The sequence below is a fragment of the Pristiophorus japonicus genome, chromosome 7 (assembly GCF_044704955.1).
Source record: "Pristiophorus japonicus isolate sPriJap1 chromosome 7, sPriJap1.hap1, whole genome shotgun sequence".
In the NCBI taxonomy this organism is placed as follows: domain Eukaryota; kingdom Metazoa; phylum Chordata; class Chondrichthyes; family Pristiophoridae; genus Pristiophorus; species Pristiophorus japonicus.
Window position 1 is genome coordinate 192019174 of NC_091983.1, and position 27727 is coordinate 192046900.

Sequence of the window (27727 nt, forward strand, 5' to 3'; positions counted from 1 at the left end):
CATTTAAAGAATTAATAAATAATTTATAACAAACATACATTCCTTTAAGGCACAAAAACCCCACAGGAAAAGTGGCAATACGGTGGCTAACGAGAAGTTAAAGATAGTATTAGATCAAAAGAAGAGGTTTATAACGTTGCCAAAAAGAGCAGTAAACCTGAGGATCGGGAGGGTTTTAGAATTCAGCAAAGGAGGACCAAGAAATTGATAAAGAAAGGGAAAATAGAATATGAGAGTAAACTAGCAAGAGACATAAAACAGACTGTAAAAGCTTCTATCAGTATGTAAAAAGGAAAAGATTAGCAAAAGTAAATGTGGGTCCCTTACAGGCTGAGACAGGAGAAACTATAATGGGGAATAAGGAAATGGCAGAGAAATTAAACAAATGCTTTGTGTCTGTCTTCACGGAAGAAGCAATGAAAAACTTCCTGGAAATAATGGAGAACAAAGGATCAAGTGAGAATGAGGAACTGAAAGAAATTAGTATTAGTAAAAAAAAGTACTGGAGAAATTAATGGGACTGAATGCCGATAAATCCCCTGGACCTGATGGCCTACATCCTAGGGTTTTGAAAGAGGTGGCTATAAAGATAGTGGATGCATTGGTTGTCATCTTCCAAAATTCCATGGATTCTAGAACCCTTCCTGCAGATTGGAAGGTAGCTAATGTAAGAAAGGAGGGAGAGAGAAAACAGGGAACTACAGACCAGTTCACCTGACATTAGTAGGAGAAATGCTAGAATCCATTATTAAGGACGTGGTGACAGGGCACTTAGAAAATAATAGGATTGGGCAGAGTTAACACGAATTTATGAAAGGGAAATCATGTTTGATACATCTGTTAGAGTTTTTGAGGTTGTAACTAGCAGAATAGATTAAGGAAACTAGTGGATGTGGTGTATTTGGATTTTCAAAAGGCATTCGATAAGGTGCCATACAAGAAGTTATTAAACAAAATTAGGGCTCATGGGATTGGGGGTAATATACTCGCATGGATTGAGGATTGGTTAATAGACAGAAAACAGAGAGTAGGAATAAATAGGTTATTTTCGGGTTGGTAGGCTGAAACTAGTGAGGTGCCACAAGGATTGGTGCTTGGGCCCCAGCTATTCACAATCTGTATCAATGATTTGGATGAGGGAACCAAATGTAATATATCCAAGTTTGCTGATGATACAAAGCTAGAATGTAAGTTGTGAGGAGGATGCAAAGAGGCTTCAAGGGGATATAGACAGGCTAAGTGAATGGGCAAGAACATGGCAAATAGAATATAATGTGGAGAAATGTGAAGTTATCCACTTGGGGAAGAAAAATAGAAAATCAGAATATTTTTTAAACGGTGAGAGATTGGGAAATGTTGGTGTTCAGAGGGACCTGGGTGTCCTTGTACACGAATCACTGAAAGTTAACATGCAGGTACAGCAAGCACTTAAGAAAATAAATGGTATGTTGGCCTGTATTACAAGAGGATTTGAGTATAAGAGTAAAGACATCTTACTGCAATTATATAGGGCCCTGGTGAGACCGCATCTGGAGTATTGTGTACAGTTTTGGTCTCCTTACCTAAGGAAGGATATACTTGCCATAGAGGGAATGCAACATAGGTTCACCAGACTGATTCCTGGGATGGGGGAATTGTCCTATGAGGAGAGATTGAGTAGACTAGCCCTATATTATCTAGAGTTTAGAAGAATGAGAGGTGATCTCATTGAATCATACAAAATTCTTACAGGCCTTGCCAGGGTTGATGCAGGGAAAGAAAAAAGACTTGCATTTATATAGCGCATTTCACGACCACCGGACGTCTCAAAGCACTTTACAGCCAATGAAGTACTTTTTGGAGTGTAGTCACTTTTGTAATGTAGGAAACAAGGGAGGATGTTTCCTCTGGCTAGGGAGTCTAGAACCAGGGGTCACAGTCTCCGCATCAGAATAAGGGTCAGCCATTTAGGACTGAGATGAGGAGAAATGTCTTCACTCAGAGGGTGGTGAATCTCTGGAATTCTTTACCCCAGAGAGCTGTGGAGGCTCAGTCATTGAGTATATTCAAGACAGAGATCGATAGATTTTTGGATATTAAGGGAATCAAGGAATATGGATAGTGCAGGAAAGTGGAATTGAGGTAGAAGATCAGCCATGATCTGATTGAATGGCGGAACAGACTCAAGGGGCCGAATGGCCTACTCCAGCTCCTATTTCTTATGTTCTTACATTCTTATGCGGATTAAAACCCAGGTTCAGAGGTGAAATCGCAGTATCTAACCCACTACACTAGTTAGCTCTATTCAGTTTTGGGTCTATTTTGTGCCATTGCACACTGAATATAGAGTACATTTTCTCCACCGTGCCCCAACCCTACCTCAGCTGAGTACTTCTACAACAGCACACTGGTCATCTTGCAGCCTTCTCGGAGTAACATTGCAAATTAGGTCCCACTCATTTCTGAATTTGGGACAGTTTTGTGCTGTCCCCACTTAAACTGTATTGATATTTCCTGAACTCAATTTATGTAGGACACTCAGAACCAACAGAGATTTTCAAAACATCACTCTGGACTGGATTTCAACCCAGATCACAAGGATGGAAGACCAGTGCCCAAACCAGTACATCACCCATTCCCAAAAATAACTAGATTTTCATCCATTTGTAAGATCATGCTGAGAGTTTTTTTTAAAGTGAACATACTTTTCACACACTGGTCAAGACTATAGAAACAATCCCACTTACAGAATTGAAAACATTCAGTAAAAAATATAAAGAGATAATCAAATTGTGAGATTTGGCAGATCAATCACCTTCCTGACTATACCCATTGGTTATAAAGTGCGGATTGTGGAGTTAACAGACGTAGCCCCTGAACTGAATGGAACTGAAAATGCAGTATGGATGCCATTAAGGGATACGTGTGATGGCTAGGGACTCTCACACAGTGTCTTACACTCACTTAGTTTACCTGATGTTTCATGCACTCAGTTGATTGCATCAAATTAATCAGATATGATGTGCACTGTGGTCTTACAGTGTGACAGATCAATTGAAAATTCTCGACCAGGCCAACATCCCCAGCATCGAAGCACTGACCACACTCGACCAGCTCCGCTGGGCAGGCCACATTGTTCGCATGCCTGACACAAGACTCCCAAAGCAAGCACTCTACTCGGAACTCCTACACGGCAAGCGAGCCCAAGGTGGGCAGAGGAAACATTTCAAGGACCCTCTCAATGCCTCCTTGATAAAATGCAACACCCCCACCGATACCTGGGAGTCTCTGGCCAAAGAGCGCCCTAAGTGGAGGAAGTGCACCCGGGAGGGCGCTGAGCACCTCGAGTCTCATCACCGAGAGCATGCAGAAATCAAGCGCAGGCAGCAGAAAGAGCGTGCGGCAAACCAGTCCCACCCACCCTTTCCTTCAACCACTGTCTGTCCCACCCGTGAGAGAGACTGTGATTCCCGTATTGGACTGTTCAATCACCTAAGAACTCAGTTTTAGAGTGGAAACAAGTCTTCCTCGATTTTGAGGGACTGACTATGATGATGATGATTGCTGTTTATAAGAACATAAGAACTAGGAGCAGGAGAAGACCATACTGCCCTTCGAGCCTGCTCCACCATTTAATACAATCATGGCTGATCCGATCATGGACTCAGGTCCACTTCCCTGCCCGCTTTCCATAAACCCCTTATTGTTTAAGAAACTGTCTATTTCTGTCTTAAATTTATTCAATGTCCCAGCTTCCACAGCTCTCTGAGGCAGCGAATTACACAGATCCACAACCCTCTGAGAGAAGAAATTTCTCCTCGTCTCAGTTTTAAATGGGTGGCCCCTTATTCTAAGATTATGCCTCCTAGTTCTAGTCTCCTCTATCAGTGGAAACATCCTCTCTGCATCCACCTTGTCAAGCCCCCTCATAATCTTATACGTTTCAATAAGATCACCTCTAATTCTTCTGAATTCCAACGAGTAGAGGCCCAACCTACTCACCCTTTTCTCATAAGTCAACCCCCTCATCTCTGGAATCAACCTAGTGAACCTTCTCTGAACTGCCTCCAAAGCAAGTATATCCTTTCGTAAATATGGAAACCAAAACTGCACACAGTATTCCAGGTGTGGCCTCACCAATACCCTGTACAACGACAGCAAGACTTCCCTGCTTTTATACTCTATCCCCTTTGCAATAAAGGCCAAGATTCCATTGGCCTTCCTGATCACTTTCTGTACCTGCATACTAACCTTTTGTGTTACGTGCACAAGTACCCCCAGGTCCCGCTGTACTGCAGCACTTTGCAATAACAACTTGCTCTTTGATTTTTTCTGCCAAAGTGCATGGCCTCACACTTTCCAACACTATACTCCATCTACCAATTTTTTGCCCATTCACTTTGCCTGTCTATGTCCTTTTGCAGATTTTTTGTGTTCTCCTCACACATTGCTTTTCCTCCCATCTTTGTATTGTCGGCAAACTTGGCTACGTTATACTCAGTCCCTTCTTCCAAGATGTTAATATAGATTGTAAATAGTTGGGGTCCCAGCACTGATCCCTGCAGCACCCCACTGGTTACTGATTGCCAACCATTTATCCCTACTCTCTGTTTTCTGTTCATTAGCCAATCCTCTATCCATGCTAATATATTACCCCCAACCCCGTGAACTTTTATCTTGTGCAGTAACCTTTTATGTGGCACCTTGTAAAATGCCTTCTGGAAGTCCAAATACACCACATTCACTGGTTCCCCTTTATCCACCCTGTTCGTTACATCCTTAAAGAATTCTAGCAAATTTGTCAAACGTGACATTCCCTTCATAAATCCATGCTGACTCTACCTGACCGAATTTTGCTTTGTGTATAATGAGGTCGCACCATGACATTTGAAGTTCACTTCCTCATCGCTGTTTTCATTCTCCCAACTTTGTTGGTTGCTATACCATGCACCCTTATCCTCTGAGTCTTCCATTTAGTTTACCCCCTAGTCTTCAAGCTTCCTCTCTGCTCTTCAGTATCTGCTGCGTTGCTTTCTTTATCAGTCTTCCCTTCCTCAACCATATTCTTGTCTCTCAACCACACCTAAGTTGCTTTTTCTGAGTACAGTACACTCCTGTTATAACGAAATACGTGACTGATTGCACAATGTCTTAACCACTGCGGGGTAAACAAAGTGTGCAGTAGTACAAAAACAAGTTGAGATTTATACTGGCCAGATTCCTTGTGACAATTGAGCATTTCACAGATTAGCATTTAAACATAAAAACATAAGAAATAGGAGCAGGAGTAGGCCATTTGGCCCCTCGAAGCTGCTCCATCATTCAATAAGATCATGGCTGATCTGATCGTGGCCTTGACTCCACTTCCCTGCTCGCTCCCCATAATCCTTGACTCCCTTATCCTTCAAAAGTTGACAGTGAGGTTGTGGCCTGCAAACAACAAACCTGCCTTCTGTACACAATTGAAAGAATAGAATTTGCATGCTGTAGAAATGAAAGAATAAAAATATTAACTGTTGAAAAACAACATCAACGTAAGGGGAGTCAACAGTGCAGGATAGGGATCTGTGGCAAGGCTGGAAGCTTTATTGAACATAAATTCTTCCAGATCCTTTCCTTACTAGCATTACTAATTCTCTTTTCCAATTTAGAATTTATTAATCGTGTTGGTAATTACAACAATGTATAAATACCACACATGTACATTTAACTGAACTATAGTTACATGTTTGACCAGACTAACAATTATTTTCTTCTAGTCCTTATTTTTTGCCAGCATTCCAACATCCATTCCGTTTCCAAGGATACCACCACCTGCCAATTCTTTCCAAGTTCCGTGCCATAACCAGATCTACGAGACAGATCCCCTATGTTGCTGCTTCCTGTACAGACTTCCAGCTATACTCACATAGGGTTAGTTTCCCTTTCACCTTTGGCTGTAAAACTCTCAATTATAATATTTATTTTGATCAATCAATTACAGGAATGTAGAGTTCCCCACAGGTGTAGTCCTTCTCCCGAGTTGCCTCATCTCAGCTGAGGCACCAACGAGAGTGTTAAGGTTAGGATTAGGCTTCTGTGCCCCTCAAGCTAAGGAGGGAAATAATAAGTCACAGTTACCAATTTTGAGTGCATCAAGTGCACATGTATGGACGTTAGGTAAGAGCAGGAATGGGCTTAACTGCAGTGACTTCCGCTCCCACGTAGTTGAATTATGTTGGCTCATGCATGAGGAATGGCCATTTTGGCAAGGCTTAGCCTACACTCAGAGACCTGCATTCCAGCAAAGGTCACCACTTTCAGTAGCGAAAGGGAGAACATTGGAACAAAAAGAAGCATGCAGAATCACAATCTTCACAAGTTAACCATCATTTTCAATACCAACACCGAGCAATCGAAATACAATTAAAAAAATAACATTCTGGGGAGGGGTCAGAGACAACATAACCAAAATAAGGACTCGCTGGTCAATCATGGTGACTTCACTGCTGTTTTTTCAGCTGCAATGTACAGCAGTATATCCGAGCTGGTGTGCTCATGTTCTTAACTTTCAGATAAAGACAGTACAAAATATAGTCTTGTAAGTGAATTTGTAGCCAGTTCATTTTTTTAAAATCGTAGTTAGTTACCCAATAGCATTAAACTAGCTTTTCTGTTTTTGATCCTGACACACATACTACGTATTTGCTATGATTTGTTCCTAATGTCGGATCTGTAGTTTTTTCTTTTTATCTAAAGGTTCTCATGTTGACTAGTGGGAGCGCTCCTGCTGTTGTACTGCACTGCTTCGTATTTCCGAGGGCCAGCTCAAAGATCACAGCATTGTTAATAGTTTTACTTTCATTTCGCACAAGCATTTTTGTGCTGCCTAGGCTTTGTTTCTAAATATTAGTTCCCAAATTGTCAGCTCAATAGACAGAAGTTGGCCAATCAGCCCCTTGAGTCTGTTCCATTATTGTATACATAGCTGATCTGCCGCTCAACTCCATTTACCTGCCTTGGATATCCTTACCCAACAAAAATGTATCAATTTCAGTCTTGAAAATTTCAATTGACCTAGCATCCAAAGCTTTTTAGGAGAGAGAGTTCCAGATTTCCATTAACCTGTGTGTGAAAAGGGTGCTTCCGGATTTCATTCCTAAATACTAAGGTCTCATTTTATTATACAAACATATATAGGAATATAGGAACGCAGGAACAGGAGTAGGCCATTTAGCCCGTCGAGCCTGTTCCGCCATTCGATGTGATCATGGTTGATATGTGGCCAACTCCATCTGCCCCCCAGTTGTGTATTTCCCTACCAAAATAAATAGTTTCTCTGACCTATCCTATCGGATTCCTCGATCATTTCCATTATATCAATCCTTAACTTTCTAAACTCATGGGAATACAAACCAAGTTTATACAACCTGTCCTCATAATTTAAATCTTTAATCCCTGGTAACATCTGTTTAATCTGCACTGCACTCCCTCCAAGGCCAATATATCCTTCCTAAGGTGAATGCAACAACAACAACAACTTTAACATAGTGAAACGTCCCAAGGTGCTTCACAGGAGTGGAAAGACAAAACAAATACATTTAACACGGAGCCATATAAGAAGAAATTACGGCGGATGACCAAAAGCTTCGTCGAAGAGGAAGGTTTTAAGGAGCGTCTTAAAGGAAGAAAGAGAGGTAGAGAGGCGGAGAGGTTTAGGGAGGGAGTTCCAGAGCTTGGGGCCTAGGCAGCTGAATGCAGTACTCCAGATGAGGTCTGACCAAGACTTTGAACAAGCATAATTTCCCCACCTTTGAACTTCAAAACCCCTGAGATAAAGGACAATTAATGAGCCTTTTTGATTACGTTTGTACCTTCACAGCTCCAAGCCTCGCACCATTAAGAAAACATTCCAATTTGTCTTTCTTGGATTCATATCCCCACAGAACTCTGTCTGCCACAGCTTTGCCTGCTCACTTAATCATGCTAAGTCATTGTAATGTTCAGTATAAGACTTTTTAATTGAGAACATTCTGGAATTGATATGTCCTGTCTAACTGCTATGTCAGTAACCTATATACCTCACTTAAATATGCAAACAAATGAATTAGATTAAAGTGAATGTAGAAAAGCAAAGTAAAAAATTCAACCTCCATAATTTAAGGCTTCTATTATTTCTTTATTAACATCACTCTATAAGAGACATATATACACAAACACACGTTAAACAAGGATATACCGAACATTACAATAATCTAATTCTCAGCATGTGACATAATTATGCCTGCCTTTTCATGAGATATGTCGAACATTTCTTTGTTCCAGTCCTACTCGGGTCCCCTCCCTCACCTATTTTTCCAGAACGTTGATGACTGTGTCGGTGTCGTTCGGTGCTATTTCCTACTCTCGCCCTGAACTAGCAAATTTAATTCACTTTACTTTCAATTTCCACCCTTTCCTCACCTTCACATGGTCCATCTTGAACTCCTCACTTCCCTTCCTTGACTTCTCTGACTCCATTTCTGGGGATAGGCTATCGACAAACATCCACTATATGCCCACTGACTCCCACAGCTACTTGGACTACATTTCCTGTAAAGACTCTATTCCATTCTCTCAGTTTCTCTGTCTCCGTCGCATCTGTTCTGATGATGCCATATTTGATACTAGTGCTTCCGATATGTCTTCCTTTTTCCTCAACCGAGGATTCCCCTCCACCGTGGTTGACATGGCCCTCGACCGTGCCTGTTCCATTTCCCGCACTTCTGCTCTCACCCCTTCCCCTCCCTCCCAGAACCACGATAGGGTTCCCCTTGTCCTCACCTTTCACCCCACCAGCCTCCACTTTCAACGGATCATCCTCTGCCATTTTTGCCACATCCAGCGTGATCCTCCCACCAAACACATCTTTCCCTCCCATCCACTTTCAGCATTCCAAGGGGACCGTTCCCTCCGCAACACCCTGGTCCACTCCTCAATCAGCCCCAGCACCACTCCATTTCCCACTGCACTATCCCATGCAAGTGCAGGAGATGCAATACCTGCCCTTTTACCTCCTCCCTTCCCACCGTCCAGGGCCCCAAACACTCCTTCCAGGTCTTGCAATTTAGTATATTGTATTCGCTGCTCATGATGCGGTTTCCTCTACACTGGGGAGATCAAATGCGGATTGGGTGACCGCTTTGCGGAGCACCTCCCTTCAGTCCGCAAGAGTGACCCCGAGCTTCCAGTTGCCTGTCACTTTAATTCTCCGCTCCACTCCCACTCCGATCTCTCTCTACTCCGCCTCTTACACTGTTCCAACGAAGCTCAACATAAGCTCAAGGAACAACGCCTCATCTTTCAATGAGGCACTGTACAGACTTCTGGACTCAAGATCGAGTTCAACAATTTCAGGCATAATCTCTGCCCCTGTTTTTTCACATGGCAGCTGTTGATGATTCTGCCATTTGCATTTACACCTCTTCCAGACTCATCTTTTGTTTCTTTACTTGTCCCATTACCATCTCCTTTTGCTTTGTACTATCATACTTTTTGTCATTTAATCACTCCTGCCTTCCACCCTGTCACAGGCATTTTATTTTGTTCTTTCCTCCCCATCCCACTTTCTCTGTCCCTGTACTTTCTTAAAATCTGTTACATCTGTAACTTTTTCCAGTTCTGATGAAAGATCATTGACCTGAAACGTTAACTCTGTTCCTCTTGCCACAGATGCTGCCTGACCTGCTGAGTATTTCCAGCATTTCCTGTTTTTATTTCAGATTTCCAGCATCCGCAGTATTTTGCTTTGGTACACCAAAACATTACAGTTCTTGACTGGTTGAGGGAGAAGGGAGGTTGTTGTGTGAAAAGCTATTTCAAGATCACAGACTTTTTACTTGGTCTTACAAGGAACACTCTTTCAGTCGCTATTTTGTATGACCTTGATTGTTAGTTAAGCATTGCAAGTTAGAATTAAATATTTAAATGTTCATTGTATAGCCTGTTCTGTAAAGTAAAGAAGCATGACTCAAAGTTTCATTGTGTGAAACAGTTGCCATTTCATTTCTCTTTGGGTTCTGTCACTTTCAATAATTGACAGGCTTTGCTTCCCTTGAATAACCAGATGGAAGATGTCACTTGTCATACTTATCAAATCTAAGCTCCTTTATCAAATAATGGGATGCAATTTCATTCCTAATCAAGTACTCTGGCTGATAACTGCCACCTGGGCTTTTATTTCTCCTGGCACACCAGTACAAGGGGAAAAGCTTAGTCTGCATCATTAATGAAAGTTAATGAAGACGACCAAGAGGGCGGAGAGTGGGGAGGGGGGGTGAGGGGAGGGGATGGGAAGTGGGGCAAGGGGAGGGGGGAGGGGAGGGGGAAGGGGGCGCGAGGGGAAGGGGAAGTGGGGAAGGGGGGCGAGGGGAAGGGTGCGGGGCGGGGGGCGAGGGGAGGGGAAAGGGAAGTGGAGCGGGTGTGGGGGCAAGGGGAGGGGGAGATGGGGGTGAGGGGAGGGGGGAAGGGGGCGAGGGGGGGAGAGAGTGAAGGGAGGGGGAGTGGGGAAGGGGAGGGGGAAGTGAGGGGAGGGGGACAGGGAGAGGGTGGGGGAGGGAGAAGGGAGGTGGAGGGGGTATGGGAGGGGGAGGAAGGAGGAAAGGGTGGGGGAGGGGGAGGGAAGGGGGAGCGGGAAGGAAGGGGGGGTGGAGATGGAAGGGATGGTGGAGGGTGATGGGGAGGGGGAGAGGGAAGGGGGGAGGGGAGGGGGGAGGTGAGAGGGGGGAGAGGGAAAGGAGGAGGGGAGAGGGGGAAGTGGAGAGGAGGGGGTGAGGGGGGAGGCGAGGAGAGGAGGTTGCGGAGGGGGGTGGGGAGAGGTGGCGGGGGGGGGAGGGTGTTATAAATTTGTTAAAATTATATCCATTGGATTTACTGTTGGCTTTGATAATATGCTTGCTTGGTTATGTTTATTTCATTTATTTTTATTTACGAGCCAGACACAGTGTGGAAAATCATAAAGAATGCCAGAAGATCAGGCCTACAAACAGGCCGACTCTCCGACATCACCCTGCAGGAAGAGGAAAGGTGCAGTGTTATAAACCATGGCCCTGAAGTTCCATGGGGATATCTCCACCGGCCTTGAGCCCTGAGTCAGGATGCTGGCCAGCTCTGAACTCGACATAAAGTGCAGGGTCAGCTCATTTAAATATCCATTGGTGGTTCAGGAGCAACACTCCCATCTGCATTTAGGAGAGATTAGAAACTGTGGGTGCAGCTTGTAAAAAGCCAATATTGGCATACGATTGCTGCGGCAGCAAGTAATTTGGATGTGTGTTTGGCGCAGTGGACTGCATGCCGGGTAGATATAATGAATGGCTCATGTGTGATCCTGTGCCACTTTTAAAGCATGTCTTCAAGTGGAGGACCTGGCAGAGGAACCCAAAGGAGGATGCAGAAGAGGTGGAAACCAGCTAAAAAGAGCACAAAAAAGAGCCACAGCTGGAGTACGGCATCACCACATTACAGGAAAGATGTGATTACACTAGAGAGATTACAGAGGAGATTTACGAGGATGTTTCCTGGACTGGAGAATTTTAGCTATGAGAAAAGATTGGAGATGCTGCGTTTGTTTTCTTTGGATCAGAGGAGGCTGAGGGGAGACCTTACTGAGGTGTATAAAATTATGAGGGGCCAAGATAGAGGTGGTAGGACGGACCTCAAAGGGGTCAAAACCAGGGGTCATAGATTTAAAGTAATTGGTAGGAGGTTTAGAGAGATTTGAGGGGAAATTTCTTCACCCAGAGGGTGGTGGGGGTTTGAAACTCACTGCCTGAAAGGGTGGTTGAGGCAGAAACCCTCACCACATTTACGAAGTACTTGGATGTCCACTTGAAATGCCATAACCCACAGGGCTACGGACCAAGAGCTTGAAAGTGGGATTAGGCTGGATAGCTCTTTGTTGGCCGGTGCGGACACGATGGGCTGAAATGGTCTCCTTCCGTAGCAACTTGCTACGATTCTATGAATTTCCATGAGACTGGCCGAAGGACTACCCCTTGGCGATGGGAGGAAACTGCAGAAAAATGTCCCACGTGCCATGTTGAGGAAGCTGGCGGTGGTTCACTTACCTGCTGTTCTGTCGACTAGTGCCAGGAAAGGTTCAATGACCTGACGAGAATGGGCAAGGTAACACACCACCACTGTCGCTTTTCCCCCTTGGGTGTTAACTCGCCTTTCAACCTCCAAAATTAATGGCTGCACAAGTAACCCTTCACACTGCTCTGCGGCTGAATTACTAACTCAGGATCTTGTAGTACGTGTCGCCATCTCCCAACCAATGCCGACCTGCGCGTAGAACTTTAAAACCCCTTCCTTCACTTAGACAGCAGTTCCCTTACATCCATCATCATCAACTGTCTGATGTTATCTGGGAGACATCCCTCAAATGCTAGTCTTTGAGTGGGTGGCACCCCTTCCTGTTAAGAGAGTTAACATTAGGAACTTGCAATGCTGCATGGGTGCCATCTGTTGCACTCTGCACCTTGGGAAAGCCAGCACAGTGCTAATACTTGATATCTCCATCATGCTACTGCACTGCTGCCATGTCAAACTGCATGAATTCCCCATCACTCCTGAAAAGTATGTCAGTGACCTGACGGATGCATTCCTGATGGTCGCCCGGGTGATTTTGCACAGATTCCCCAGGAGCTGCGTGAAATGAGCCTGCGGCATAAAGGTTGAGCGCAGTCGTCACTTTCACAGTCTGAACTGTCTGGGGGATGATTATAGTTGCAGGTCTTCCTTTCGCACCTGGCACAGCTCCCCTATTGGCTCTTTGCTGAAGTGCATTCGTCTAACGCAGAGTTCCTCACTCAGATCTGCGTGACATGTAAATTCCTTGGGCAGGGCAATATCTCCTCAAATACAGACTCATTTTCTTATCCTCCATCCTGCTCCTCCTCCAGTGTCAGCTGAGGCTCAGTGGGTAGCACCCTCGCCTCTGAGTCAGAAGGTTGTGGGTTCAAGTCCCATTCCAGGAACTTGAGCACATAAATCTAGGCTGACACTCCAGTGCAGTAATGAGGGAGCACCGCACTGTTGTAAGTGCCGTCTCAGCTGGACGTAAAAGATCTCACGCCACTATTTCGAAGAAGAGCAGGGGAGTTATCTCCAGTGTCCTGGCCAATGTTTATCCCTCAATCAACATAACAAAAACAGATGACCTGGTCATTATCACTGAGGAGCTGCTGCACTGTTGGAGGTGCCGTCTTTCAGATAAGACATTAAACTGAGGTCCCGTCTGTTCTCTCAGGTGGATGGCACTATTTCGAAGAAGATTAGGAGAGTTATCCCTGGTATCCTGGCCAATATTTATCCCTCAATCAACATAATTAAAAAAAAAAAGATTATCTGGTCTGTTATGTATTTAACCCCTTGTAACCTGCATCACACCTGTCCACCAGAGGGCCTACCTGTTGGAGTCCCAGGGGATCCCAGCATCCCTTGGGAACACCGTATATAAGCAGGCCACCCACAAGGTACCTGCATTCTGGAACTACAATAAAGGAGTTAAGGTCACACTTGCTCATTACACACAGTACTCGGTCTGACCATTTATTATGAGTAAAACAATTGGCGGTGAGGTAACGACCGCACAAAAATGCAAAGAACAGTTGGCATCCTGGAGAAGTTCTCAGAATGGGACAATTGGGAGGCCTTCGTGGAGAGACTTGACCAATACTTCGTGGCCAACGAGCTGGAAGGGGACAAGAACACGACCAAACGAAGGGCGATCCTCCTAACTGTCTGTGGGGCAACAACCTATGGCCTCATGAAGAATCTCCTGGCCCTGGCTAAATCAACAGAGAAATCCTACCAAGAACTGTGTACACTGGTCCGGGAGCATCTAAGTCCTAAGGAAAGTGTTTTGATGGTGAGATATCGGTTATACACGTGTCAACGATCGGAGGACCAGGAAGTGGCGAGCTACGTCGCCGAACTAAGGCGCCTTGCAAGACATTGTGAATTTGAGGGATTCCTAGAACAAATGCTCAGAGACACTTTTGTACTGGGCATCAGACATGAGACAATCCTTCGCAAACTGTTGACTGCAGAAACTTCGAATCTGAGTAAAGCCATAACAATAGCCCACGCATTTATGTCCACCAAGCAGATTTCGCAGAACAAAGAAGTTTCGGCCAGTACTGTGCATAAAGTAACATAGAAACATAGAAAATAGGTGCAGGAGTAGGCCATTCGGCCTTTTGAGCCTGCACCACCATTCAATGAGTTCATGGCTGAACATGTAACTTCAGTACCCCATTCCTGCTTTCTCGCTATACCCCTTGATCCCCCTAGTAGTAAGGACTTCATCTAACTCCTTTTTGAATATATTTAGTGAATTGACCTCAACAACTTTCTGTGGTAGAGAATTCCACAGGTTCACCACTCTCTGGGTGAAGAAGTTTCTCCTCATCTCGGTCCTAAATGGCTTACCCAGCACAGAACCTTGCGGTACCCCACTAGTCACTGCCTGCCATTCTGAAAAGTACAGATTTACTCCTACTCTTTGCTTCCTGTCTGCCAACCAGTTCTCAATCCACGTCAGCACACTACCCCCAATCCCATGTGCTTTAACTTTGCACATTAATCTCTTGTGTGGGTTTTGTCGGTTTTGAGCAGAAAAGTGCAGGGCAGAATGTAAACGCCGGCTGCTGTGGCCCGACCTCAATTGACCCAGAGTCCTCCATCATCTATTAATGCGAGACAGTTAAGACTCTGTTGGCGCTGCGAGGGTGATTATCGACCCCATCAATGCCGCTTTAAGCACTACGAGTGCAATGGCTGCAGAACAATGGGACACCTCCAACGAATGTGCAGGCGAGCTGCAAACCCTGCAAACCACCATGTTGCAGAGGAAGATAGGTCCACAGTGGATCAGATGGAATTGGAAACTCGTACGGAGGAGGCAGAGGTGTACGGGGTACATACGTTCATGGCAAAACGCTCACCAATAATGTTGAAAGTTGAACTGAAAGGTATTCCAGTGTCTATGGAGCTTTTCACAGGGGCAAGCCAGTCCATAATGAGTAAAACGGCCTTTGACAGGCTGTAGTGGAAGAAGGCACACAGGCCCAAGCTCAGCCCCATTCACACCAGACTAAGGATTTATACAAAGGAACTAATCCCTGTAATTGGCTGAAGTCAAAGTCTCCAATGATGGAGCAGTACACGAACTCCTGCTGTGGATTGTGCCAGGGGATGGCCCCACGTTGTTTGGCAGAAGCTGGCTGGGGAAAATCCGCTGGAACTGGGATGACATCTGAGCGCTCTCGTCAGTCGACGACACCGCATGTACCCAGGTTTTAAGCAAATTCCCTTTGTTGTTTGAGCCAGGCATTGGAAGTTTCTTGGGGGCAAAAGTGCAGATCTATTTGGTTCCCTGTACACGACCCATCAACCACAAGGCACCGTACATGATGCATGAAAAAGTGAAAATTGAGTTGGACAGGCTGCAATGTGAAGACATCATCGCGCCGGTGGAATTCAACGACTGGACCAGTCCGATTGTTCCGGTACTCAAGGAGGACGGAAGGGTTAGAATTTACTAGGACTATAAAGTAACGATTAACCGTTTTTCGCTGCAGGACCAGTATCCGCTATCCAAGGCAGATGATCTATTCGCGACCCTGGCTGGAGGGAAGATGTTCACCAAGCTGGACCTGACTTCAGTCTCCATGACACAGGAGCTGGAGAAGTCTTCGAAAGGCCTCACCTGCATCAACACGCACAAAGGTCTGTTTATTTACAACCGGTGTCGCTTCGGGATTTAGTCGGCTGCAGTGATCTTCCAGCGGAACATGGAGAGCCTGCTAAAGTCGGTTCCTTGCACAGTGATCTTTCAGGACGACATATTGGTTACAGGTCGGGACACCATAGAGCACTTGAAGAATCTGGAGGAGGTTCTTGGTCGGTTCGATCGTGTGGGGCTCTGGTTGAAACGCTCGAAGTGTGTTTTCCTGGCACAGGACGTCGAATTCTTAGGAAGGAGGATCGCAGCAGACCCACCATTGCCAAGATGGAGGCCATCAAGAACGTGCCGCGACCACGAAACGTGACGGAGCTGTGGTCGTTCCTGGGACTCCTTAACTACTTCGGTAATTTCCTACCTGGGTTAAGCACCCTGCTAGAAGCCCTACATGCGCTACTGCGCAAGGGAGACGACTGGGTATGGGGGAATTCACAAGAGGCTGCCTTTAAGAAAGCCAGAAATTTACTGTGTTCTAACAAACTGCTTGTTCTGTATAACCCATGTAAACGACTATTGTTAGCTTGTGATGCGTTGTCATACGGGGTCGGGTGTGTGTTACAACAGGCTAATGAAACTGGAATTTTGAAACCAGTTGCGTATGCATCCAGGAGTTTGTCCAAGGCCGAAAGGACCTACAACATGGTTGAAAAAGAGGCTCTGGCGTGCGTAAAAAAAATGCACCAGTACATGTTTGGCCTCAAGTTCGAGCTTGAAACTGACCACAAGCCGCACATATCGCTATTCTCGGAGAGCAAAGGGATTAATACCAATGCCTCTGCCCGCATCCAAAGATGGGCACTCACGCTGTCTGCATATAACTATGTAATTCGCCACAGACCGGGCACAGAGGACTGCGCAGATGCTCTCAGTCGGTTACCATTGCCCACCACCGGGGTGGAAATGGCACAGCCAGCGGACTTGCTTATGGTCATGGAGGCATTTGAGAACGAGAAATCCCCCGTTACGGCCCTGGTAAAAAATTGTGTCCTCCAAGGGAGCTGGTCCAGTGTCCCAGTGGAGATGCAGGAAGCGATTAAGCCATTCCACAGATGCAAAGATGAGCTGTTACTGCAAGCGGACTGTCTCTTGTGGGGCAATCGTGTGGTCCTGTCCAAGAAAGACAGAGCCACATTTATTTGTGAACTATACAACACCCACCCAGGCATCGTGATGGTGAAAGCCATAACCAGATCCCATGTGTGGTGGCCAGGCATCAACTCAGATTTAGAGTCATGCGTGCGCCAGTGCAACACTTGCTCTCAGTTGAGCAATGCACCCAGAGAGGCACCGCTAAGTTTATGGTCCTGGCCATCCAAACCGTGGTCGAGGATCCATGTAGACTATGCGGGCCCATTCCTAGGTAAAATGTTTTTGGTTGTTGTGGATGCTTACTCAAAGTGGATTGAATGTGCAATAATGTCTGTAAGCACGTCCACGGCCACCATTGAAAGTCTAAGGGCCCTGTTTGCCACGCACGGCCTGCCCGATATCCTAATCAGCGACAATGGGCCGTGTTTCACCAGTGCCGAATTCAAAGAGCTCATGACCCGCAATGGGATCAAACATGTCACATCTGCGCTGTTCATGCCCGCATCCAATGGCCAGGCAGAATGGGCAGTTCAGACCATCAAGCAAAGCTTGAAACGCGTGTCGGAAGACTCCCTGCAGACCCGGTTGTCCCGAGTACTGCTCAGCTACAGCACCAGACCCCACTCATTCACAGAGATTCCCCCAGCCGAGCTGCTCATGAAAAGGCCGCTTAAAACAAGGCTCTCTCTGGTCCACCTTGATCTACATGATCATGTGGAGGACAAGCGGCATTTACAAAGTGTGTACCATGACCGCGCAAACTTGTCAAGCGATACTGAGATCAATGATCCTGTGTTTGTGCTCAATTATGGACATGGTCCCAAATGGCTCACTGCACGGTCACAGCCAAAGACTGTTTCAGGTCAAACTGACCAATGGACAAATGCACAGAAAACATTTGGACCAACTTAAAGTGCGGTTCACCAACAGCTACGTACAACCTGAAAAGGACACCACCAACTTTGACCTTCCAATATACACACAAGTGGCAACTGACATCACAGTTGACCACAAAACAGAACTCATCATCCTCAGCAGCCCGGCATCCCTTGTACCGAAACGATCGACAAGGGAGCGCAAAGCCCCAGATCGTCGCACCTTGTAAATAAGTGTATTGTTGACTTCACGGGGAGTGATGTTATGTATTTAACCCCTTGTAACCTGCATCACACCTGTCCACCAGAGGGACCACCTGTTGGAGTCCCAAGGCATCCCAGCATCCCTTCGGAGCGCAGTATACAAGCAGGCCACCCACGAATTTCCTGCACTCTGGAACTACAATAAAGGAGCTAAAGTCACACTTGCTCATTACACACAGTACTCGGTCTGACCATTTATTATGAGTATAACATGGTCATTATCAGATTTCTGTTTGTGGGAACTTGCTGTGCACAAATTGGCTGTCGTGTTTCCAACATTAGAACAGTGACTACACTTCAAAAAGTACTTCATTGGTTGTAAAGCACTTTGGGACGTCTGGTGGTTGTGAAAGGCGCTATATAGATGCAAGTCGGGAGCAGCGGGAGGTCGCAGATCGGGGCCTATAAAAGGCCAGGAGCAGTGGCAGTCGGAGCAGCTGTCAGGTGCAGCAGGAGGTCAAGGATCGAGGCCTATAAAAAGCCAGGAGTTCGGGCAGTCGGAACAGCAGTCGGGAGCAGCTAACTGGTGCAGGGACAAGAGTAAACAAAGAAGTAATAAGAAATCGAAGTGTGACGTCACAGCCAAGCGGGTAAGTGATTGGCTGGTGGATTGGTGAGTATTTAATCTTTTTCGTTTTCTTTTACTTTTCTTATCAACAGGTAACCTTTGGCATTGTTGCCACGTTAAGTTAATTTAAGGGTTAAGTCATGGCAGGAGAGCCCAGATCCATGTCATGCTCCTCCTGTGCTATGTGGGAAGTCAGAGACGCTTCCAGTGTCCCTGACAACTATGTGTGCAGGAAGTGTATCCAGCTGCAGCTCCTGACAGACCGTATTGCGGCACTAGAGCTGCGCATGGACTCACTCTGGAGCATCCACGATGCTGAGGATGTTGTGAATAGCACGTTTAGTGAGTTGGTCACCCCGCAGGTAAAGGTTACATAGGCAGATAGAGAATGGGTGACCATCAGGCAGAGCAGTGGAAGGTAGTGCAGGGGTCCCCTGCGGTCATCTCCTTCCAAAACAGATACACCATTTTGGGTACTGTTGGGGGAGATGACTCATCAAGGTAAGGCAGCAGCAGCCAAGTTCATGGCACCATGGGTGGCTCTGCTGCACAGGAGGGCAGGAAAAAAGAGTGGGAGAGCTATAGTGGTAGGGGATTCTATTGTAAGGGGAATAGATAGGTGCTTCTGCGGCCGCAATCGAGACTCCAGGATGGTATGTTGCCTCGCTGGTGCAAGGGTCAAGGATGTCTTGGAGCGGCTGCAGGGCATTCTGGAGGGGGAGGGTGAACAGCCAGTTGTCGTGGTGCATATAGGTACCAACGATATAGGTAAAAAATGGGATGAGGTCCTACAAGCTGAATTTAGGGAGCTAGGAGTTAAATTAAAAAGTAGGAACTCAAAGGTAGTAATCTCACGATTGCTACCAGTGCCACGTGCTAGTCAGAGTAGAAATAGCAGGATAGTTAAGATGAATACGTGGCTTGAGGAATGGTGCAAGAGGGAGGGATTCAAATTCCTGGGACATTGGAACCGGTTCTGGGGGAGATGGGACCATTACAAACCGGACGGTCTGCACCTGGGCAGGACCGGAACCAATGTCCTAGGCGGAGTGTTTGCTAGTGCTGTTGGGGAGGGTTTAATCTAATACGGCAGGGGGATGGGAACCTATGCAGGGAGACAGAGGGAAGTAAAATGGAGGCTGAAGCAAAAGGTAGAAAGGAGATAAAGAAAAGTGGAGGGCAGAGGCAAAGGCAAAAACCAAAAAGGGCCACATTACAACATAATTCTAAAAGGACAAAGAGTATTAAAAAAATGAGCCTGAAGGCTTTGTGTCTCAATGCGAGGAGCATTCGTAATAAGGTGGATGAATTAACTGCGCAGATAGCTGTTAACGGATATAATGTAATTGGGATTACGGAGACGTAGCTCCAGGGAGACCAAGGCTGGGAACTCAACACCCAGGGATATTCAATATTCAGGAAGGATAGACAGAAAGGAAAAGGAGGTGGGGTAGCGTTGCTGGTTAAAGAGGACATTAACGCAACAGTAAAGAAGGACATTAGCTTGGATATGGAATCTGTATGGGTAGAGCTGCGGAATATCAAAGGGCAGAAAACGCTAGTGGGAGTTATGTACAGACCACCAAACAGTATTAGTGAGGTTGGGGATGGCATCAAACATGAAATTAGGGATGCGTGCAATAAAGCTACTACATATTGATTGGGCTAACCAAACTGGTAGCAATACGGTAGAGGAGGATCTCCTGGAGTGTATAAGGGATGATTTTCTAGACCAATATGTCGAGGAACCAACTAGAGAGCTGGCCATCCTAGACTGGGTGATGTGTAATGAGAGAGAATTAATTAGCAATTGTAGGGGAGGACGAAAACCCCCTCATTTTACCCAGAAGGAAAAGGGCTGTGGGATCAGTCTGTGCTGTGAATTGAAACCGATACGGTTTGACCTTGGCAGAGCAGTGATTGGACGGGGGAGGACACCGGAGGGCCAATGGTGGGACAGAGTCAGCCCGAAGCATGGGGCTTTCAAGCCAATGGGAGAGCACTTGCTCGAAAACTGTGGGACTGACTCACAGCCATTATCAGACTATTGTCTTCCCCATGTTTACACTATGGAGGGAAATTATGCAGACCTTTTGAAAACTAGGGAACCCAAAACAAACCCAGGGCCTACACAATGGCTACAGGAGGCCAATGCAATCAACACCCATTCAAACCTTGAGTCGGTTAACATCAGTGGAAAAAACCCGCAATAATCTAAAACTGCAGCATTTTTCAAAATCACAAAGCCCGCCAATGGGAAGAATCGATTTCAGCAGGAGAGGCGGACTGGATAATCTGGCTATAAAAAGGGGTTTCTGACGTAGTGTGTGTGGTTTCCCCGCCCTCGTGATCCAACAACCAGCAAGCCCCTCGACACTGAAGGAAAACCAGTGTCCGAATACACCGAAGATAGAAGAAACAAACCACCAGACTTGCAGAAGGCACAGTAGTGAGTATAACCTCTCGTCCCCAGATCTCCCAACTCAGTTAGGCCAGGAAAGGTGGGAGGTTGGGTATTGTACTGCTAAACTTGTGTAAAGATTTTCGTTGTGTCCGTTTAGTGGGATTTAGGGGGATTGTTTTGTTGGTGTATTGCTGTTTGTTGAGATACACCTTGTCAAATAAATTGGAAGCCTAAGTTCCTCTTGGAATCACCTTGTCTCAGTTCTATTGTATTACATCTCCTGATCGTGAGTCTTATGTCAGAACAGTGTAAGGGAAGCTAGGAGCGCCTCGAAAACGCTCAACTGTATGTCACAGGTTAGGGAAGAAGGGGTTAGGAGTGTTTGACACTCACAGGTGCCTCACAGGCTAGGCATAAGCTGTGGGGACGCACGAGTCTCAAAACCCCCTTCATAAGCTGTGGACACAGTCTCTCCAGGGGTGCTCTTGCAGCACTCAGGGTACCTCACAGGCCAAGCATAAGCTGTGAGGGCAGAAGCCCAGAGAGAGACACCCAAGGCACAACAACACTCCCTGAAAACCCCTTACACAATCATGTTGTGCAAGGCCCCTTGAGGAAGAGTGACCATAATATGGTAGAGTTCTTCATTAAGATGGAGAGTGACACAGTTAATTCAGAGACTAGAGTCCTGAACTTAAAGAAAGGTAACTTCAATGGTATGAGACGTGAATTGGTTAGAATAGACTGACGAATGATACTTAAAGGGTTGATGGTGGATAGGCAATGGCAGACATTTAAAGATCACATGGATGAACTTCAACAATTGTACATCCCTGTCTGGCGTAAAAATAAAAAGGGGAAGGTGGCTCAACCGTGGCTAACAAAGTAAATTAGAGATAGTGTTAAATCCAAGGAAAAGGCATATAAATTGGCCAGAAAAAGCAGCAAACTGGGAGAAATTTAGAATTCAGCAGAGAACAAAGGGTTTAATTAGGAGGGGGAAAATAGGGTATGAGAGTAAGCTTGCAGGGAACATAAAAACTGACTGCAAAAGCTTCCATAGATATGTGAAGAGAAAAAGATTAGTGAAGACAAATGTAGGTCACTTGCAGTCAGAATCAGGTGAATTTATAATGGGAAACAAAGAAATGGCAGACCAATTGAACAAATACTTAATTCTGTCTTCACTAAGGAAAACACAAATAAGCTTCCAGAAATACTAGGGGACTGAGCGTTTAGCGAGAAGGGGGAACTGAAGGAAATACTTATTAGTCAGGAAATTGTGTTAGCGAAATTGATGGGATTGAAGGCCGATAAATCCCCAGGGCCTGATAGTCTGCATCCCAGAGTACTTAAGGAAATGGCCCTAGAAATAGTGGATGCATCGGTGGTCATTTTCCAACATTCTATAGACTCTGGATCAGTTCCTATGGATTGAAGGGTAGCTAATGTAACCCCACTTTTTAAAAAAAGGAGGGAGAGAGAAAACGGAATTATAGACCCGTTGGCCTGACATCGGTAGTGGTGAAAATGTTGGAATCAATTATTAAAGATTTAATAGTCCGGCATTTGGAAAACAGTGACAGGATCGGTCCAAGTCAGCATGGATTTATGAAAAGGAAATCATGCTTGACAAATCTTCTAGAATTTTTTGAGGATGTAACTAGTAGAGCGGACAAGGGAGAACCAGTGGATGTGGTGTATTTGGACTTTCAAAAGGCTTTTGACAAGGTCCCACACAAGAGATTAGTGTGCAAAATTAAAGCACAAGGTATTGGGGGTAATGTTTTGACATGGATAGAGAACGGGTTGGCAGACAGGAAGCAACGAGTAGGAATAAACGGGTCCTTTTCAGAATGGCAGGCAGTAACTAGTGGGGTACCACAAGGTTCGGTACTGGGATCCCAGCTATTTACAATATACAATATACATTAATGATTTAGACGAAGGAATTGAGTGTAATATCTCCAAGGTTGCAGATGACACTAAGCTGGGTGGCGGTGTGAGCTGTGAGGAGGATGCTCAGAGGCTGCAGGGTGACTTGGACAGGTTAGGTGAGTGGCCAAATACATGGCAGATGCAGTATAATGTGGATAAATGTGAGGTTATCCACTTTGGTGGCAAAAACAGGAAGACAGAATATTATCTGAATGGTGACAGATTAGGAAAAGGGGAGGTGCAACGAGACCTTGGTGTCATGGTACATCAGTCATTGAAAGTTGACATGCAGGTACAGCAGGCGGTGGAGAAGGCAAATGGTATGTTGGCCTTCATGGCGAGAGGATTTGAGTATAGGAGCAGGGAGGTCTTACTGCAGTTGTACAGGGCCTTGGTGAGGCCATACCTTGAATAGTGTGTACAGTTTTGGTCTCCTAATCTGAGGAAGGACATTCTTGCAGCGAAGGTTCAGCAGACTGATTCCCAGGATGGAAGGACTGACATATGAGGAAAGACTGGATCGACTAGGCTTATATTCACTGGAATTTAGAAGAATGAGAGGGGATCTCATAGAAACATATAAAATTCTGACGGGATTGGACGGGTTAGATGCAGGAAGAATGTTCCCGATGTTGGGGAAGTCCAGAACCAGGGGTTACAGTCTAAGGGGAAGGGGTAAGCCATTTAGGACTGAGATGAGGAGAAACTTCTTCACTCAGAGAATTGTGAACCTGTGGAATTCTCTACCGCAGAGAGTTGTTGAGGCCAGTTCGTTAGATACATTCAAAAGGGAGTTAGATGTGGCCCTTATGGCTAAAGGGATCAAGGGGTATGAGAGAAAGCAGAAAGGGGGTACTAAAGTTGGAAACATGATGAGCCATGATCTTATTGAATGGTGGTGCAGGCTTGAAGGGCCAAATGGCCTACTCCTGCACTTATTTTCTATGTCTCTATGTCTCTATGTTTAATTCTTCGCTATTATAGTTGCACACAAGGGGAATGGCCATAAGGAACCCCATACCTGGTACTCATAACTCATACTGTGTGGGCGGCTGTCGAGCTGAAATTACTCCACGTATAGTGTACCACTCATGACGACAGCATCAATGTAATAATATTAAATTTTATCTTAAAGAATCAAATCAAGGGCCTAGAAATTTAGGTCCTTTGTGCCTCCCGTAGGCACCCGCGTGGGGTGGGGGGGATGGGGGGGGGGGACGCTAACGGGGCACAAACGACTTTTCGCCCGGGTGCAGCACTGCTAACGAATCGTGCTAAATTCCGTGAGAGTTTAGCGGCGGGGCGGTGGGAACCCGTAGCGCTCTGCTCCACTGCGCTGGCGATGACATCATCATCATCGTGCATAGTGCCCCGGACCCTAAATTGGGTATCGCCCCCTGAAGCTGCGCCAAGCGATGGCAGCGAATTAGGGAAGAGCCCCTCCTACGCGGCAGCACTACGCGGCCCAGTGTGTAGCGCTGCTCCTCGCTCCCAACACGTCCGCCCCACTACCGCCCCAGAAAGGAAGTGGAGCGCATTATTTTATGCTCCACTTCCTTTCGGGGGTGGTAACCCCAAATTCTCACGAGAGGCGAGACTTTTGCGCCTGCCGCAAAGTCTCGCACCTTGCGAGTGTTACCGTCTCCCGACAGCGCGCAACGGAATTTCCCCTCCAAAAACTCATAACTTTTCATTGCTTGTGATCATTTTATCCCACAAAACAAATCCTTCACTGGGTAATGAATGCATGTCATTTTTTGACATTTCTAATTTTAAACATTAGGGAGGTTATTTTGGGGAAAGGGTGAAAACAGTCGCTAAGTGGGCGCTGTGCGAATAAAACACGCCTGTTTAAAAGTCTTGGGGCTACTGGATTGCACTCCTAGCATGTTCTATGGAATGGCAAAGTGCTACGATAGAAGCTCAGGCAGCTGCCATGGTGGTTCTGGGCTAATCAATGGAAAGAGGCTTGTGGAGTGTCTCAGCTGCCCAGAGATCTGTCCTCCAGCTGGCTGAACGGACGCCTCAAGGACGAGGTGTTGGAATCATGGAAGCAGAAACCTAAAGGCCTCTCTCCGGATGCCAGCATTGTTGCTCCCTCCCCACCACTCCACTATTGCCCCTACAGTCAGGCTGCCCAGACTGCTGAAGCCCGTGCTGAGATGGTGCAGTCTGAGGCGGGGCCATCACGGTCCACAAGCTCTCGAGGCCTCCCAGGAGGACATCTGAACTGCCCTCTTCAGATTCCCAGAAGCCATCCACCTCGGCTGCTGCTGCCACTCAGGATGCACTTCGTAGAAGCACCAGAGTAGACAAGAGCACTTACAGGATCGCCACTGGGGGTAAGCACCAGCATGAATAGTTTAATATTTGTAAGTGCTGTTGGTTGTTAGAATGATTTCATTGTTTGTTTTTGGTATAGATCAAGAGTGATTAAGGTAATTGGTGGCATTGGTGGTCTTTTTATTGTGTTTTCATGGGGAAAGGGTTGAAAGGATTGAATGCAGACAGTGAACTTCTTGATGGATCCTCAGTCATGGAAGGAAAGGCATGTGGCAACAGTGCTCTAAGGTCTGATGGTAGAGGTCGTCTCTCAAAAGCAGTCTTCAATTAGATGGCGGTGAGCATCCCTCCCAGATATGGACCATCTACCTGGAACCCTCTAGAGTTCCCCTTAGTCCCCCTCATCTTCCTCCTCTTTCTCAACCTCTTCCTCCTCCTCCTCTTGTGGCTCCTGACCTTAACCCTCTTGGTCAATCGCTAGTGGTAACGACAGAATTGTGGAGTATGAGGCAAGTCAGCACAAATCTGGAGACCTTCTCGGCCGAGTACTACAGGGCACCTCCTGACATCTAATCCCAGTGCTCTGCTCAATGGCAGAGTGACTCTCATTGTATGAATGCTCAGCTGGTGTCAGGGGCTCTCTCAGAGGAGTGATGAGCCATGGCATCAGAGGGCATCTCTCATCACCCACTAGCCAGCCATGCACATTGCACATTGCATTGGGGCTCAAAGATCTGTGAAACCGATGACTGTCTCATTATGAATACATCATGGCCGCTCCCTGGATAGCAGGCATCCACCTGCATGATGCGCTGCTGGCGATCGCACACGAGCTGCACATTGAGGGAATGGAATCCCTTCCTGCTCCTGAACACCTCCGAGTTTAAATGAGGGGCTCACATGGCCACATGTATGCAGTTAATGTCTCCCTGGACCATGGGGAATCCCGCAATTCTGTTGAGTCTTAAGCGATCTCTACCTCTGGTCTTCTCGGACAATAGGGAAGGATATATAGTCATTCCTCAGAGTGTATAGAGACGCAGTGACCTCCCTTATGCAGAAGTGCACAGAGAATTATGATATGTGACTGACATCACCTGTGGCAGCTTGGAAGGTTCCAGTAGCATAAAAGTTGAGTGCTGCTGTGACCTTGGCTGCCACAGGCAATGCACTCCTGGCTGTGCTGCAAGGTCCAAGTCTTCCTTCCACGAGGCCACAGATGTATCTCTGTGATTACCTCCTTGGTGAAGCATAGCCTCCTCATGCACTGGTCTTGGGTCATGTGAATGTAGGACTGGTGCTCTCTGAAAACCCTTGGTGGATCAGGCCTCCTGCCAAGAGCCTTCCTCACCTTCCTGTCCCTCTCTCCTCCAGCAGCTGGTGCTGCTCTGTCAGGCTTCATCTCCTCCTCCCATTCCTCGTCCAGACCAAGGGGGACCCCTAGCAAGATGCCCATGACCAACCACTCGCTTTCTCCTGGTGACTCCTATAAGGCCTTCAGTAAGATGGAACAGCACAGCACAGCACTCACTCTTTTTAGATGAAGTCCTCAGAAAATTTCTGGAATAAATTATTGATAAAGTGTTGCTGAAGTCTTGAGAAAGTGTGCCAGAAAATCTCCCGCTGTGCACCAAACGGTCCATTTAAACACGGTATAGTCAGTCAATCAGCAAGTGAGCAGTGAAAGCCAAGCATGGATTTAAGTAGTGCTCGTAATCCTTACCAATGATGTATTTACTCCTGTTCAGAAGGTCGCTGTTAGGAGAGCTCGCTAATTTCAGCCTCTTTAATGAGTGTTAGGAGCCAATGTAATTGTTAATCAGAGTGGTAATTATCCTCGGAGCGGCTGCGCTTAGTGTGCGAGTAAACTCCTTTACCAAGATGGCGTCTTATGCGAAAGGTGGGCTAAACCGGCGCTGCAGCTCAAGACACTTCAGAGGCTAAACTACCGGCGCTACAATGGGGATAATAGCCCTCTAGATCGTTAATGCCATCTATAAATCTGAACATATCCATCTCGGCTACTTTAACTCACAACATGCCTTTTGCAAGTCACTAATCTATTATGGCCATTCATGCCAATGTATATAAATTAAGATTGTTATAATGCCAATAATGAGAGCTGATTAACATCATACTGTTGTGCTAATTGTCTTGCTGACTGTTATGTGCTCTGTTACAGCATCATATTCATACATTAATCTTAAACATATGTGCAGACCTCTAGCTGTATGTGAACGTTTGAACCATGCAGCCTAATGGTTAATACCTATCAAGAACACATCTGCTCTGACATTTTACTTAATAAACATGAATTAGTAATGTTTAGCTTGACTTATACAGTCTGGCAGTACGATAGTTGAGAGAGATCTGGAAGATCTGATGCACTGGCCATATTATTTACATTATTTCTGGTGCACATCCCAGTGTAGAAAGCTTCATTGTTTGCCCTGTGGCAATGTTATCCCATAAGATCAAGTTTCAAGTCGTAGAAAGCGTGAACTTACCAATGGAAACTGATTTTTGCAGACTGCGTGAATGAGGGGCTTTGGGAAGTT

The 27727-nt window shown here is 46.1% G+C and overlaps 1 protein-coding gene across 1 annotated transcript in view; it reads right to left on the reverse strand.

The window, feature by feature from the left end:
- The window catches only part of scml4 (Scm polycomb group protein like 4), a 218495-nt gene that overhangs the window by 51723 nt on the left and 139045 nt on the right, over positions 1–27727 (reverse strand). Inside the window, exon 8 of the mRNA XM_070884244.1 lies at positions 5039–5062. Coding sequence (XP_070740345.1) covers positions 5039–5062 — 24 coding nt within the window. The remainder of the gene's footprint in view (positions 1–5038; positions 5063–27727) is intronic.